At 43.7% G+C, this 16,941-nt stretch overlaps 1 protein-coding gene and 1 pseudogene across 4 annotated transcripts in view; one reads left to right on the top strand and one right to left on the bottom strand.

The window, feature by feature from the left end:
* P4HA1 (prolyl 4-hydroxylase subunit alpha 1) overlaps positions 1-16,941 on the top strand; it is a 72,883-nt gene that overhangs the window by 16,760 nt on the left and 39,182 nt on the right. For 3 of the 4 annotated variants that reach the window (XM_040975933.1, XM_040975930.1, XM_040975931.1), the window contains exons 2-5: positions 2,806-2,913; positions 4,744-4,840; positions 5,890-6,041; positions 9,263-9,400. In XM_040975933.1, coding sequence (XP_040831867.1) covers positions 2,838-2,913; positions 4,744-4,840; positions 5,890-6,041; positions 9,263-9,400 — 463 coding nt within the window. In that variant the 5' untranslated portion in view covers positions 2,806-2,837. Of the gene's footprint in view, positions 1-2,691; positions 2,914-4,743; positions 4,841-5,889; positions 6,042-9,262; positions 9,401-16,941 lie in introns of those variants that run through there. The other variant, XM_040975932.1, reaches the window with a different exon arrangement.
* On the bottom strand, positions 13,736-14,935 carry LOC121153443 (annotated as a pseudogene).

Here is a 16,941-nt window from a genome sequence, read left to right as displayed (position 1 = left end):
GCACCTATGTGGGAGACTCAGAAGAAGCTCCTGGGTTCAGATTGGCTCAACTCCAGCCATTGTAGCCATTTAGGGAGTGAACCAGCAGATAAAAGATCTTCCTCTCTGTCTCTCCTCTCTTTGGATCTTCCTTTTCAATAAAAATAAGTCTTAAAATAAAGATTTAAAATTTTTAACACAATAGAGAACACTTAAGACTGGGTCTTTAGAAGGAACATACGGTTTAAATAGGGCTGTTTATTCTTTTTGGATCACTATAACTCAAAAACAGAAACTGGGTGGGCATTTGGTTGAGGGGTTAGGATGCCCACACTGTGTCTGAGTGCCTGAGTTTGATTACTGATTCTAGCTGCAGCTGCCTACCAGTGCAGACCCAGAGAGACGCTCACATAGTTGCTTTCCTGCCATTCGCGTGGGAGTCCTGGACCAAGTTCCTAGCACCTGGCTCCATTCTCAGCTCCACCCTAGCAAATGTGGGCATTTGACGAGTGCACCAGTGGCTAGGAGCTCTGTCTGTCATTCTGTCCCTTGAACAAAATAAATAAAACTGTAAAACTCACTAGCACCATTAAGATGCAATTCATACACCACACCATTTATCCATTTAACATCCATTTTTGTTTTGTATTAGATGAAGTCAGTATGTTAAAGTTACCCCACCATAAATCACTGTAGTCAGTTTTAGAAGAACACCCCTCTTTTTGGATTGATTTATTTTGAAAGCTTGAGCGTGAACAAGTGATGTCCACATGCTGGACATCCAGCCCTACCTGCTCCCAACCCCAGTTACCATGAGTGTCCGTGAGTGCATGGTCATGTTTAGCCTGGCTGGTCACCCTCCCCAGCTCCCGTGCAAACCCATGGAGGTGAACCCACAATGTCTTCCACAAAATCTGCCCCCAGACCTGGTTCTCTCACATGCCAGTTATTGTCATGGCCTATACTTGATGGCCCCTCTCCTGCCTCGACACTCACTGGTGGCTACTGTGGCCTATCCCTGCCAGGCATGCGCTGGCAGGCAGTGGGTGATGCCAACAAGCCTAGCCCAGGTCTCCCATCAGGTCTCCCATGTGGATGGATGTGTTGTTCTGATCCAGACATGCCCCCCTCAAAACCACCCATTCTCAGCTCCCTTGTTTACCTGGGAGTACAGTGGCCCAGTCCTTGGAAGCCCCAAAAAGTCATTCCACACCTGTAAGATACTCTCTCAGCAGCCCCATGTCCACACATTCCCCTACCCCTATTTTGGACCCTGGGGTCATCTTCTGGTGGGGCCCAGAGGTAGCGGTAGCAACAAGGACCCTGAGTTGAATTCCCCACCAATTTTTTGTTAATTAAAAAAATATAGGCATCTATACTGGCACACTGGAATAAATAACACAAATTTGACATTATCCAGGCCTAGAATGCCTGCCAGCTATTGACCGCTTTTTCTCCCAGCAGCAGTATAACACTTGCCTAGCTTTAATGGAATTAGAGAGAGAGACATTCCACAAATGACCTCAGTGAACAGGGCTGGGCCAGGCTGGAATCAGGAGCTGCTGATCTCCCATGTGGGAGGCAGGGGCCCAAATACTTAGGTCATCTTCTGCTGTCCCAGGTACATTAGCAGGGAGCTGAATTGGAAGTAGAGCCTCCAGGACTCCCACTGTTCCCTATAGGATGCTGGCAGTGCAGGTAGAAACTTAACTTGCTACACCCACTTTCTACCTGACACCCCCTTTCACATATCAACAATAAAATTCTACATTGATTATTTAGATTTATGTATTTATGACAACTGAATAGAGCGTCATTGATCAGCTGGTTTGCTTCCCAAATAGCCACAAAGGGCTCGAACTGGCAAATCTGAAGCCAGGAGCTTCTTTTGGGTCTCTGATGTGAGTGCAGAGGCCCAAGGACTAGGGCCATCCTGTGGTAATTTCCCAGTCCGTAAGCAAGGAGCTGGATTGAAAGTGGGGAAGTTGGAACATGAATCGGCACCTATATGGGATATCGGTGCTGCAGATGGATGCTTAGCCTACAATGCTTGGTGCCAGTCCCATTTTATTTCTATTTATTTTAGAATTTGAAGTATTGATGGAAAAAGACCAATTAGTAATTTTAAGAACTAAACAGCTCTGTTTTTGTAAAACAATTGCCTATTTTTAAAAAGGAATTGGTAATATTTAAGCAATTTTTTTTCCTAAAAATTTATTTACTTAAAAGAATGAGAGAGAGGAGAGACAGATCTTCAATCTGCTGATTTCCTCCCCAAATTGTCACTGAGGCTAGGGCTGGGCAGGTCTGAAGCTTTGTGATCAGGAGCTGCTGTTGAGTCTCACACAGGGGTGTAGGGGCTCAAGGACGTGGGCCATCCTCCACTGACTGCTTCCCAGGTCATTTCCAAGGAGCTGGGTCATAAGTGGGGCAGCTGAAACTTGAACCAGTGCACTTATGGGTTGCTGGCCACCACATGTATTGGATTAACTTGCTAAGCCATTAATGTTGACACCAAAATTATTTTAATGTAAGATTCTCTCTCTTTTTTTTATGGGAAGTGCTTCAAGAAAACTTTTTAAGCTATATTAATACTATTGTTCAATTACTCCAGTTACAATAGTAACTTTAAAAATTGGGTTGAATTATTAATCGTATAGTGTACATTTATGTTTTTCTTGAAATGTCACGGTAACATGAATCATAGTATTAAATTAACATTAATTCTGTAGCTAGACTTGGACTTTGACTTTTATTTGCGGAAAGAATAGGTAAGGGATGTTTCCTATGGATTTGTTTTTATTGATGGTTGTATCTCTCTTGTAGGTGTGTGAGCCTGTGTCACTAAGTCTTCCAAGATGATCTGGTTTATTTTAATAGCAGGGATTCTACTTGCTCCATCTTTGGCTCATCCAGGGTTTTTTACTTCAATAGGTGAGTCTTAATTTTTGACTTACTTTGCATGTAACATGTACTTTTAAAAAATGTTTTTAAATAAATAAAAGCAAATATCATGTTCACAAAGGCTGAAACATTTTTACTTCCTGCATTCTAAAAGATCTTATCTGGAAAAAAAAAAAACCCTTTAACCAGTGTGGTAGCCTAGTGGCTAAAGTCCTCGTCTTGCACATGCTGGGATCCCATATGGATGCCGGTTCTAATCCCAGTGGTTCCACTTCCCATCCAGCCCCCTGCCTGTGGCCTGGGAAAGCAGTCGAGGACATTCCAATGCCTTGGGACCCTGCACCCGCGTGGGAGACTCAGAAGACGCTCCTGGCTTTGGATCAGCTCTGCTCCAGCTGATGCAGCCACTTGAAGAGTGAATTAGAGGATGGAAGATCTTTGTGTCTGTTTCTCCTTCTCTGTATAAATCTGACTTCCAATAAAAATAAATAAATTCTTTAAAAATAATGAGGAAAAAATAAAAAACACAGTAGGTAGAGTCTAAGACCTCTCTATGTCCTCTTGCTCCTAAAATGTTCCTTATAGTTTGATACATATCCTTGTTTCTTTAAGGTGTACTTTGTCTAGAGTAAGACATTTTCTTCATTTTGTTGCCCGATTTTATTGTTGTAGTGTTGTAGTGCTAACTAAATCATGAGTGTTATATATTTATGACACTTGATTTCAGGATTTAAAATGTTAAATTCTTTTAAATAACATATTTAGTCATTTAGAATGAATTAAAACTTTTTAATGTAATTTTTGTTTATGCAAATTACTTTTAAAAAACAAAAGAGAGGGTTGGGCCCGGCGCGGTGGCGCAAGTGGTTAAGTCCTCGCCTTGCACGCCCGGGATCCCATATGGGCGCCGGTTCTAATCCCGGCAGCCCTGCTTCCCTTCCAGCTCCCTGCTTGTGGCCTGGGAAGGCAGTCGAGGACGGCCCAAAGCTTTGGGAACCTGCACCCGCGTGGGAGACCCGGAAGAGGCTCCTGGCTTCGGATCGGCATAGTATCGGCCCGTTGCGCTCACTTGGGGAGTGAATCATCGGATGGAAGATCTTCCTCTCTGTCTCTCCTCTCTGTATATCCGCCTTTCCAATGAAAAAATAATAAAAATAAATCTTAAAAAACAAAAAACAAAAAAAAAAAAAACAAAAGAGAGGGTAAAAATAGTGAAATAACTGGTCTTTGGGAAGTAGGTTTTTTTTGTTTTTGTTTTAGGCTTTTTTTAGGGTTTTAATTTTTACTGGTAAGCTAAATCAGATTTATGATGACAAAGAGAGACAAATATCTTCTATCCGCTTGCTCATTCCCCAAGTGGCTTTAGTTGCCAGAGGAAAACCGATCCAAAGCCAGGAGCTAGGAGCTTCTTCCATCTCTTCTATGGAGGTGTAGAATTCCAAGGCTTTGACCCATCCTCTAGTGCCCTCCCAGGCCACAAGCAGGGAGCTTTGTGGGAAATGGAGCAGCTGGGACATGAACTGGCACCCATGTGGGAATCCTAGTGCTTGTAAGGTGAGGATTTAGCCCGTGAGCCATTGTGTCGTTCCCAATGGTGTTGTTTTTAATTTACAAGTGCACTTACAGAAGAAAAGACAATCTGTCAGCATTGTCCAAGCCTACAAAATTAAGTAGCTTGAAAATCAAATTGGAATTCATGATTAGGAAAGTTGTTGACTTTGATTTGTCTAGTAGAAAAAAGGTGACAAAATGATAAATGTTCCCAACATACCTGAGCATTCCTGATCATTCTTAAAGCATTGTGTAATACTTGTGTGGATGAACGTGTTTGATAACTTCCTTCCTCTCTGTCCCTTCTAGGTCAGATGACTGACTTGATCTACACTGAGAAAGATCTGGTGACTTCTCTGAAAGATTACATTAAGGCAGAAGAGGACAAATTGGAACAGATAAAAAAGTAAACGGGAGTTTTATTTACTGTGACTGAGTCTACCTTAATGTTTTCTGAATTAAACATTGTTTGAGTAGAAGTTAGAGCTGTCAGTTTCATTCTAATTGGTTGAAATGACTAAAAGCACAGAATGCAAATTAGGCCTGGTCCCGGGTTTATGTGGAAGAAAACGGGTTGATGTGGAGACAGGGCTGGCTTGGGGAACTGGCTGGCTGGTTGCCAGTGCTGCTGCTGGTGACCGCAGTCAGCTTGCTCACCTGGCTTACAAGTTGTGTTTGTATTTCACTCCTAAGGTTCCCTTGTAGATGCTTCAGAATCAGTATGCTTAGTATTATTTACTTCATATATATTTTTTCAAATGCTAGCTTGTTTAATTGACTCAGGTTGATGATAATCCTAATAACCTGTGTCTTAATAAGTAGCCAGGTATCCAGTTTTTGTTTTAAAATGCAAGTATAATTTCTAGATATTATTGGATGCAAAGATTTGGTTAAAACTAACATGCACTGATTTTGTGTCGTTCATTTGTATTACATGGAGTAATAATCAGTTATTTGACTGTAATGAGTAAATGAATTTTTAGATTTTATTTAGAAGGATCCTGTAACAACATTTAATAAAGATAGTAACTATAAATTTGATAGAAGCAGAAATAAAACAAAAAGCCTTATTATCTGCAAAGTTAGATTTTGTTTTGTAAGAGGACCTTGATTTTATTTTTTCAATTTATTTTTTTATAATCTTACTTAGTTACTTAGGATACAAAGGGTAAAGGGTTACGGGAAAGTGGGTAATACCATTGTTTTCACACTAATATCATTCTTTTTTCCGTGTGTCTGGTGTCAGGGGAGAAATAAAGGGAGAAACCCCATCTAGCCTCTCTCCCATCCCAGGTCCCCAATGTGAGGCACGCTCCAAGGAGGACCTTGATTTTTAAAGGACCTTTATAATTTTATTTTATGAAGAAGTCATAGGTATTATTTAATTCAGAAACATCGCAAGTAGTTTTTTTTCTAACAAGTTACTAATTGCAGTTTTGTGTCTTTTATCTGTAGATGGGCAGAGAAATTAGATCTGCTCACCAGCACAGCAACGGAAGATCCCGAAGGATTCGTTGGGCATCCTGTGAATGCGTTCAAGTTGGTGAAGCGCCTGAACACTGAGTGGAGTGAGCTGGAGAACCTCGTCCTGAAGGACATGTCCGACGGTAAGCCTGAGGGAGCAAGACCGTGCGCTCAGTGTTCTTAGAAGTGCCAAAACTGAACAAAAGAAATGCTGAAATGAGTGATAATCGTGGTTCTCGGGCATCGTGTTCAGTATTGTAAGTGAATTATTGCTTGGGTGCATTGGTTTTGATTAGAGTTAATCTAGTCAGGTTCTTCAATTCTTTGATTAAAAAATAATTTATGCTGTTAGTAGCTAAGACTTTTTTTTATAGAGAATAAGAATGTACAGATTTTTTTGGTCTATAGCTTCATTTTACTTTCATTTCTTCAAGCTTTAAGAATTTATGTACAAGTTTTAAAATAATTCAGTGATAATGATAAAGAGTTAGTTGTGTTTTCCTTAGTGTTATGAATTAGGTTTGTTTTACATGAGTTCTTCAAAGAGTTCATGGGAAAATGCATTTAGGAAAAACATGCTTGGATTTAAAACATTTTTGCAGCAAAGTAAACTTACCTTTAATGCTTTGTAAAATTTTGAGGAGTGGAGAGGCAGCCAAGGAGAGCTTCCATTGATTGGTTTATTCCCCAATGCCTGTAACTGCCCAGGTCCAAGGCTGAGGTCTGCAGCCAGGAACTTAATCCAAGTTTCCCACATGGTGAAAAGTAATCCATTTAATTGAGCAGTCACCAGAACCTCCCAGGCTCTGGGCTGTAACAAGTAAGGGACAGGAGCTGGAGGTGGACTCCAGACATGTGGGGTAGAACACAGCCATCATAATGCCTGGGGAAAACTTACATTTAGATGAGATCGGGCACGTTCAGGGTGGTATGGCCATAAACTCACTTTTTAAAAGCTATTGATTAGGCCTGGTGTGGTAGCCTGGTGGGTAAAGTCTTTGGCTTGTGCATGCCAGGAGCCTGCATGGATGCCAGTTGGTGTCCCAGTGGCCCTGCTTCTTAGCCAGCTCCCTGCCTGTAGCCTGGGAAAGCAGTCGAGGACAGCCCACAACTTTGGGATGCTGCACCCATGTGGGAGACCCAGAAGAGGCTCCTAGTTCCTGGCTTTGAATCGGCTCATCTCCAGCCATTGCAGCTGCTTGGGGAGTGAATCAGTGGATGGAAGATCTTCCTCTCTGTATCTCCTCCTTTCTGAATCTCTGACTTTGCAATAAAAATAAATAAATCTTGGGTTATAGAACCATCTTCCATGTGCTGGTTCACAGTAGCTAGAGCTTGATTAGGCAAGGCCAGCAACAAGGGTTTCACATTGGTGGCAGGGTCTCAGCACTTGAGTCATGTGCTGCCTCCCCTGTATGACACAGGAGCCTGGGTCTGAAGCAGAGGCAGGCAGGACTCGTCCCAGGCACTCTGCTTTGGGATGCTTGTCCCAGGACACAGTTTACCCACTCTGCCACAGCATTACCCCACAGCTCCATGAACAAGTGAAGGGTTCCACTTGATACAGATAACATGTTGGAAAACAGGCGGTAAACAATAGTGATGAGTTCATGTGCTTAAAAGAAAAACAAAATCATAGTTGGAGTGAGTTTTTAGTATCTCAGTAATAGACACAGAAAATTAAGTCTGGAGTTTAAGGAGGAGAGGATTATGCTTAGTACACAGTAAAGACTCCAGTATTTGTTGAATGAATGAGGATGGCAAAGAAAGAAAAAGTAGAAGAGAGCATACCAGTGCAAGTGCTGAGTGAACTACAGAGATAAAGCATTCTAGGACTGCTTGGCAGGGTCTTAGAGCAGGGAAGCAAGCTAGTATGAATAGGACAGGAAATCTTGAAAGAATACTTCACTATTTGTGCTTATAGGTTTGTTCTGAAAGAAATGTTTGTAATCAGTTTCTCTATAAAATACTCTGAGCAGATTCTTAGGAAAATGAGTGTGTATGTTGAATCTGAAGTAATAAGTTGAAATAATTCCTTATGTTAATCTTGAGACTCTGATGTTTTAATCTGTGGTCGTTATCCCATAGTGCCTCTATGTATATGTTTTTCCCATATTAGACAGGATTTAAACTACTTTTTGGATTTTGTTATGGTGTATAAGAAATAGCATTGTTTTCTGAAAAAAATTGTGGAAAATTCCATGTAGACTGCTAGTAAGAGTTGGTCTTAAAAGTGAAAAATATGCTTGATGTGAACTTTCACCCTCTTTGGCTAGTTGTTCATTTGTACATTTCCATTTACATAAAAATACTTGTCTTTTGTGGCTGACTATAACTGAGAAGAGAGGAAAGTGTCATACCTATTTTTTTTTTTTGCAAATTTTGACACCTGTGTTATTTAAAATTTTAAACTACTTTTGAGTTTTTAAAAACTTATTTTTAAACGAGGATTTAGCATCCATTCTTAGGGGTTATATAATTGGTCAGTAATTTTTTTTCTGTGATGTACATCTTTAAAGTTAGTCTTAAAATTTGTTTATTTAAAAGGAAGAATAACAGAAAAGAACAGACAGACTTTCCATCCACTGGTTTGCTCTCCAGGAGCTTTTAAAGTCCGTAGAGCTGGGCACAATTGAGGTACTGGGACCCTGCCACGGTTTTCAGAGGTGGCAGGAACCCAGGTCGTTGGGCCATCATCTGCTGGGGTATTTTCCCCTGTGCCTTAAAGGGGAAAAGATAGGGAGCAGAGTAGCCCAGACTCCAACCGGTGCTCTGCTGGCAGCGTAACTCACTCTCCACAACACAGGCCTCAAGAAATTCTTATCTACAGCAGATCTTGACTGATAAACATTACATATGATGGTTAGATCTAACTTTATTTCTTTTTCTTAAATATATAATTAGTATATCTTCATTCCATGCAAAGAATTCCACCAAGCTTCATGTATACACTTATTTATATAATGTGTGGTACATAGAAAAAGGAAACAGACTGTTTAAGAGCACAGATTTCACGTACCATCTGTTATCTGAACGTGTAACTTGTTGCTGCTGAATGTCACCTTCAGATTCATAAATGTGTTCATTCCTGCAGCCGGCACTGAGGCTTATGTTCTATTATGACGTAACTAAAACCTCAGTGTTACCCTAACATGACAGATCTAATTTATTATGGTCAGCTCAGATTACTTAGGCAATATTAGAAAGAATCTGGGAAGGTTAATAAGTTAATATTTTTCTTACTGATGTGGAACTTCATATAATGGAAAATGGTAATAAATGGATTTTAAGAAAATCTATAAAGATTGTGTTTTGGAAACACATGAGACTCTACAGTTCTGCTTTTTTTTTCTTCCTGTGTCAGGCTTTATTTCTAACCTGACCATCCAGAGGCAGTATTTCCCTAATGATGAAGATCAGGTCGGGGCAGCCAAAGCTCTGTTGCGTCTCCAGGATACCTACAATTTGGATACAGATACCATATCAAAGGGTAATCTTCCAGGTAAGATAATTCTTGCAGTGTGTAAAATACCGTGGCTGCTGTCTTCAAAATTGAGTCCATTGGGACAATGTGTAGTGTAAAAAAAAAAGATGTCTTTTAAAGCAAGTTGGTATTTATTTATTAACTTGAAAAGCGGAATTACAGAGAGGAGGAGAGAGAACGAGCTTCATCGCTGGGTCACTCTCCAGAGTGAGCAGTGGCTGTGCTCAGTGTGAAACGCTGGGTCTCGTGTGCGTCTCCCACATGGATGGCAGGGGTTCCAAGCACTTGGGCCATCTTCTGCTTTCTCAGGTACATTAGCAGGCAGCTGGATTGGAAGTGGACCAGCCCCTGTGTGCAAGCATTACAGGCTGTCATTTAACTACTTTGCCACAAAGCTAGACCCTATTTTAAGGTTTTAAATTAGTTTGTCATTTGGGCGAATGGAGACTAGGTCAGCCAATGGACACTGGAAGGAGTTCCTCATCCTTGGATCAACAAGATCAAATGCATTTCAGAACTATCAAAATCACTTGGGCAGAACCCTTGGAGCATGTGCCACATCAGGGTCTTTGGGTTGATTTTCCATTTTGCCATTTAATGGTATACTATCAGAAACACAAAATAATAGAGTCCTATTGAACAATTCCAGTTCTGACTCTTAAATGTGTGACCTAAGACACAGATTAACTTTCTGCATACAGTTTTTAAAATTTTTATTTCAAAGGCAGATATTAAAGCAAGAGAGAGACCTTCCATCTGCTGATTCATTCCCCAAATGGCCCCAATGGCTGTAGCTGAGCCAATTGGAAGTCAGAAGCAGCTTCTGGGTTTCCCACGTGGGTGTAGGGGCCCAAGGACTAAGGGCCATCCTGTGCTGCTTCCTAGTCTGTAAGCAGGGAGCTGGAGGGGAAGTGGAACAGCTGGGACAGGAACCAGAGCCATATGGGATGCCAGTGCTGCAGATGAATAGCTTGCTGCACCACTGCACTGGCCCCATGTATATAATTTGGTTGTTGCTTAATCTGTAAGAGGATTGCTTTGAAGCATACTTACGTGGCAGGTGCCTGACATTTAGCAAGACATCATTATTTAAAGGTTTTTTTTCATGGTTGTTTTAATTTTGTATTTTATGATTGAGACTTTTCTCAACTGTTCTAATTTTTTATATACTTTTAAAAAATATTTTTTTTTATTATTTTTTTATTGGAAAGCTGGATATACAGAGAGGAGAGACAGAGAGGAAGATCCTCCTTCCGATGATTCACTCCCCAAGTGAGCGCAACGGCCGATCTATGCTGATCTGAAGCCAGGAGCCTCTTCCGGGTCTCCCACACGGGTGCAGGGTCCCAAAGCTTTGGGCCGTCCTAGACTGCCTTCCCAGGCCACAGGCAGGGAGCTGGATGGGAAGCAGGGCTGCCGGGATTAGAATCGGCGCCCATATGGGATCCCGGGCGTGCAAGGCGAGGACTTTTAAACCACTGCGCCATCACGCCGGGCCCAACCGTTTTGATTTTGTTTATAATTTATCTCATGCAAAATATCAAGTATTTGTTTAAGGTAGAAGTTTCACCTCAAAAAGCACTAGACATACTACCACCGAAAGCATAGGTGAATGGAAAGATTAGTAGGATTAACTGTCATGATTAATGGCCATAATTTTATACGTCCAAGTATACTGCCATGAAAGTGAAAAGGCAGTTCAGTGAAGGAGACATGGTACACGTGGTCAGGACCTTGTCCGTAGGAAGTGTGAAGAACTCTTAAGTTTGTAGTAAAAAGGTAGCCAAATGTTTTAAATGAGTAGAAGATTTAATTTTTTTTCCAGAGAGGATACACAAATGGAAAATAAGCACGTGAAAAGATGCTCAACTTCATTACTTATTAGGAAAATGTGAATTAAAGGCACAGTGAAATGCTATCTCAGATCCACAAAAGGTCCATAATAAAGATGGACAGGGTCTGGGATCGGCGTCTGGCCCAGCGGTGAAGAGCCTCGTCCTGGAGTGCCTGGGCTCAGATTCTGGCGCTACTCCACGTTCCGTTTTCTTGACAGTGCGTACAATGGGAGGAAGCAGGTGATGACTCGGGAGTTGGGTTCCTGTCACCCACATGGGATAGCTGGATGGTGTTCCCAGCTGCTGGTGTTGCCCTGGCATTTTGAGTGATTCAGTACATGAGGAAATCCTGTTTGTCACACAAGTTAATTTAGTATTACTTTTAAAAGAATTGTTTATTTGAAAGGCAAGGTTACGGAGAGAGGAGGGGAGAGATGGAGATCTTGAATTCTCTGGTTCACTCCCCAAGTGGCCATAAAGTCTGAAGTCAGGAGACAGGAACTTGTGGGTTTCCTAAGTGGATGTGGGGCCCAAAGACTTGGGCCATCTTCCACGGCTCTCCCAGGCACATTAGCAGGGAACTGGATCCTAAGTGGAACAGCTGGAACTTGAACCAGTACCCATATGGGATGCTGGCACCATAGTCGCAGCTTATTCTCTATGTCATAGCATCAGCCCCAAATTATTATTTTAGAAGACACTTTTTCAAAAAACGACAATAACAAGTACTGGCAAGGTGTTGAAGAAGTTGGAATTGTGCTGGAATTGGAGATGGTGTGTAGCCACATTGGAAAATAACAGTTCTTTACAGTGTTGAGCAAACAGATGCCAGGGTTTCATGCCACATATGTGCTAAAAAAATGAACATGTGTGTCTGCTCAGAAGTTTATATACAAAAGCTCATGGTGGTCTTATGACCACCTTCCCCAAAAAGAAAACAACCCAAATGCTTATTAGCTGATAAACAAATGTGACCTATACATACGTTGAACTAATATTTTTTGAACATTTTATTAAAAATTTTTGGGGCCCAGCAGCGTGGCCTAGCAGCTAAAGGCCTTGCCTTGAACTCCCCGGGATCCCAATATGGGTGCCGGTTCTAATCCCGGTGGCTCCACTTCCCATCTAGCTCCCTGCTTGTGGCCTGGGACAGCAGTTGAGGATGGCACAAAGCCTTGGGACCCTGCAATCACTTGGGAGACCAGGAAGAGGTTCCTGGTTCCCTGCTTCGGATCGGCTCAGCACCGGCCGTTGCGCTCACTTGGGGAGTGAATCATCGGAGGGAAGATCTTCCTCTTTGTCTCTCCTCTCTGTATATCTGGCTTTCCAATGGATAAATAAATCTTTAAAACAGCAACAACAACAAAAAATTTTATTAAAAATTTTTTGAAGATTTGTTTTTATTGGAAAGTCCGATATATAGAAGGGAGGAGAGACAGGGAAAGATCTTATGTCCGCTGATTCACTCCCCAGGCAGCTGCAATGGCTGATACTGAGCCAGTCTGAAGCCAGGAGCTTCTTGTCTCCCACCTGGGTGCAGGGTCCCAAAGCTTTGGGCCGTCCTCGATTGATTTCCCAGGCCACAAGCACAGGGAGCTGGATGGGAAGCCGGGCTACTGGATTGTGAACCAGCACCCATATGGGATCCTGACATGTGCAAGGTGAGGACTTGAGCCACTACGCTACTGCACTGGGCCCTCATTTTTTAAACAGAATATCCATTACTTTTTTAAAGATTTATTTTTATTGGAAAGACAGATATACAGAGAGGAGAGACAGAGAGGAAGATCTTCCATCTGATGGTTCACTCCTCAAGTGACTGCAATGGCTGGAGCTGAGCCAATCCGAAGCCAGGAGCCAGGAGCTCTTCCGGGTGTCCCATGTGGTTGCAGGGTCCCAAGGCTTTGGGCCGTCCTCAACTGCTGTCCCAGGCCACAGGCAGGGAGCTGGGTGGGAATTGGAGCCACCGGGATTAGAACCGGCACCCATATGGGATCCTGGCTTGTGCAAGGCAAGGACTTTTAAACCAATACGCTATCGTGCCGGGCCCCTTGATCTTTGATTTGACAAAATCTGCATTATTAAGACAGGTAACAAATCTAGGCTTATATTGAATCTGACAGATTTAAGATCTACAGTATCTAGAATATTATTTAAGAAATATCTCCTCAGAGGGGAAATAGCAGTGTGACCTGCAGGTGCTTCTGGCCAAAGGGAGCCCCGGTGGCAGGCGAGCTCCAGGGTGTGCAGCGCATCAAAAAATCCTCAAGAAAATTCAGTTGTGACTTACTCAGTGACATTTTTCCCCCCCTTTTTGGGGAAGAAGAGGTGACAAGGAGTAGGATTCAAAGGCATATGTAGAATGGCTTCTCCATGTCAAAGTGGTAACAGAAATATTTTATCATGGCACTAGGGCACCTTTGAGGAAAAGAAAGCCCTCCCCATGGTAGGTTCATTGCATAATTGTTGAATGATTATGTACAATTTTCAAGTAATGAAGTGGCCTGAAAGAATAGCTTCACCCCAGTGAATGGGGTGAGCAGATGGCGGTTGTCTGTTTTCCTTCTCGCCTCTGGGGCGGGATTGGCTTCTGCATCCAGGGACAGTCCACACAGTTTCTCGGGAACTGGCCTCTGATTCTTGAGGCACCTTCCACAAAGGCATCATCAAGAATTTTGTCTCCATATAACCAGGATTGTAAACCTCTTGGCCAAGATGAACTTCCCTTTTGTAGCTGTATCTGAGGCCCTTCAGTGCAGGGGCTTGTGAAGAGCTTTCCATTGCTTCATGCAGAGGACAGCAGGCCACACTGTAGTCACCTGTTACTTTGTAGCAAACTGTTAAGCTATACTGGTGACAGCCTTCTCCTACGTGAAACCCAGACCACTTCCATCTATCTCCCAAATCATAAGGAAAAACAACAACTTCATCTAGCTGATAAATACCGAATTCAATCGTTAGCCTTCTCTTCAATCCATGACTCAATGGAAGTTTTGTTTCTGAGAATTATTTTCATCTGCATAAAAAATAACATGCCAACTACTGTAGTTCCTAGCGCTAATCCCAAGGCAAACAAAGTGGCAGCAAATGCAACTAACCCAAGGGGACGATTGGAAGAAGGTCTCTCCAGGCTTCACTCATGTCAGTCCTGTGTTCCACCCAGAGGGCCGGTTATAAAGCTGTGTGTACATGGTCATAACAAAAGTGAAAGCAGCATGGATACAACCCAGTGGTGTAACAGGAGAAGCTGTGAAGGAAGCATGGTTTTGGTAACCACAACAATGATGATCCATCTTCCTTACACATCCGTTGCACTTCCGGCAGTGATGGGAACGTGGTGCTTTGTAAGCCTGGCAGACTTGACAATACTGGAGATAAATGGTATCCTAAGAATTTTCCAGTTTCCACCCCAGAGGGACAAAGCCCAAACCAACAAACATGGCATTGAAGTAATTATAAAGAATCATGACAGTCCAATTGATCAACATGATAAAATTCACACTTCCTCCCGTGGTATGTAAGGGCCAGTACCCCAGCACAGAGTCCATCATGGCCATGGCAGAGCATATGGCTGTAACCCCGAGGGCGATGACAGGGTTGCACTGACAGTCTCTTCAGTTCTTGGAGATTTTCAAACATGATGACTGAGCAGAATGTGCCCATTTTGGCAGGGAGGAAAGCCTTCCTACTTCGAAGGAATGACTGATTTCCTTTTTCTGTGCACACATTTCCATGTACCCCAAGTTCATGTGTGTTCCTTAGCTGTCATGTCTTCAAGCCTGGGAGCGTAGTGTAGATTACGCCATCTTCTCTGCTAAGAACTCTGACTTTTTTTTATCCAGGAACAGATTTCCTCCTCCTCGGGTAATACCGTCATGGACACCTCAATCCAGGGCAAACCATGAGCAAAATCTCATCCATGTGGCTGGGGCACAGGACCTCCCCCCAGAGTCCGCGCCTCTCAGCTGGTGCCCTGGCCACTGCTTCCCTAATTTTTATTTTTGATGATGTTTACATAGTTGAACAGGGTGGGAAGGGTCAAGCGTTAGGGGAAAGTGGGAAAGACCATTGTTTACGCATTTTCTTTTGCTTCCTCCTGTAGCTGGGAGCTGGGAGGATACAATTGGAGAGACCACACCCAGCCTCCCCAGTACCCAATATCATCCTAGGGTCCCTGTTGTGGAGCATGTTCTGAGGGTTTTGCCCAAGTGGTTTTCATAGTTCTGAGATAGTTTCACTGCTCCAAGGGTGAGGAAATCCTTTCAAGGTCAATTGGCTGACGTAGTCCACCTCAGTCTCCATTTGCCCAGAAGTTGCTGTCAAGTTTCGCTGTGGTAGTTGATTAGTTTGTTCTGTCCTTCTGCAAGCCAGTGAGTGCTGTGGCCCAGTCCAATCCTGCCCACCACATGCTTGGGCCCTCCTGTAAACCAGGGGAAACTGAAGCCCAGCGACCCCTCAGTAACCCCCACTGGACCAGCCCCCAGCTCTGGTGCCTGTGGCATGTGCAGTGGACTGGTCCAGTATGTCCCACATATTCAGCTCTCATACATATCACTGGGCATTGCCTAACTTGAACCGGTTGACTCCACCCTCTAACCCACACTCGTGCTATTGGGTGCCATCACCTGTCCAGCCAGGCCTGTCCCAGTCCTGATTCTTATGCTCACCAGTGGGAGTTGCAGCCTCTTAGAGAGGTGCCCACAGTCTCCCAATGGACCCATTCTCTTCCCGGGATCTTGACACTCCAGGTAGTTCTGCATTGTAGCTTGACAGGACTTGCCCCCAGTTCCAGCATTTGTCAGCTGTTGCTGCTGCAAAGCCCAACCTGCCTGCCCTTACTCTTGTTCATGCCTGTACCAGTATACAGTCGGTTACCCAAGCCTGGCTGTCCCCCTAACCCAGTTCACATGTAGTCCAAAAGGTGTTGTAGCCCTGCCCTGCCTAGTCTGCCCCCATCCCAGCTCTCACACTCATCTGCAGGAGCAGTGGCCCAGCAGGAGAGCCCCCCCCACCCCCACTCCCTTACCTGGCTTGTACACCTCTCGCTGTCTTGCATATGCTGATGGATGCTGTGGTCCAGTCTGGCATGGCTCATCTCACCCTGGCATTTACCAGCAGATGCTGTAGCCTGGCCAGCCTGGTTTGTCCCTGTTCCAGCTCTTGCTGGTGGGTGCTGCTGCCCAGCCCAGCCCACCCCAGCACAGTAGAGTCCCGGCCCTAATGTGAACTGGCTGGTGGTGTGGCCAGACCCAGCCCATTTTGCATCCAATCCTGGTTCTTAGATCTGCCAGTGGGTGTTATAAACTGGCCCAGCCAGGCCCACCCCTGGACCTGACCCACAAGTATGCTGGCAGGTACTACAACCTGGGCTGGGCTGGGCTGTTTCTTGCCTTGGTTCTTGTGTTCACCTGTAGGGACTGCGTCCTGACAAAGGAATTCCCCAAGTTTCTTATTGTGTCTCCTTCCAGTGGCAGATCTCACCAGTGGATCATTGGCCCAGGCTGACTTAGTCCATCTCCTGTCCTGGCAGAAACAGTAGCCTTGTCCAATTGGCCCATACCCAGTCTGCTTCTTACTGTTAGGGGTTACAAACCAGCCACACGTAGTCCACGTTCTGACACCTCTACGTGGTCTGGTGGGAGCCAAAACCTAGTCGAGCCCATTATACACCCACTCTGGCTCTCATGAGTACCAGTGGGTGCTGGAGTCTAGTCTAATTTGACG

The sequence above is a fragment of the Ochotona curzoniae genome, unplaced genomic scaffold (assembly GCF_017591425.1).
Source record: "Ochotona curzoniae isolate NIBS_2020 unplaced genomic scaffold, NIBS_Ocur_1.0 contig_2692, whole genome shotgun sequence".
NCBI classification, from domain to species: domain Eukaryota; kingdom Metazoa; phylum Chordata; class Mammalia; order Lagomorpha; family Ochotonidae; genus Ochotona; species Ochotona curzoniae.
The sequence above is the reverse complement of the archived record's forward strand: the minus strand, read 5'-3'. Positions and strand labels throughout refer to the sequence as shown.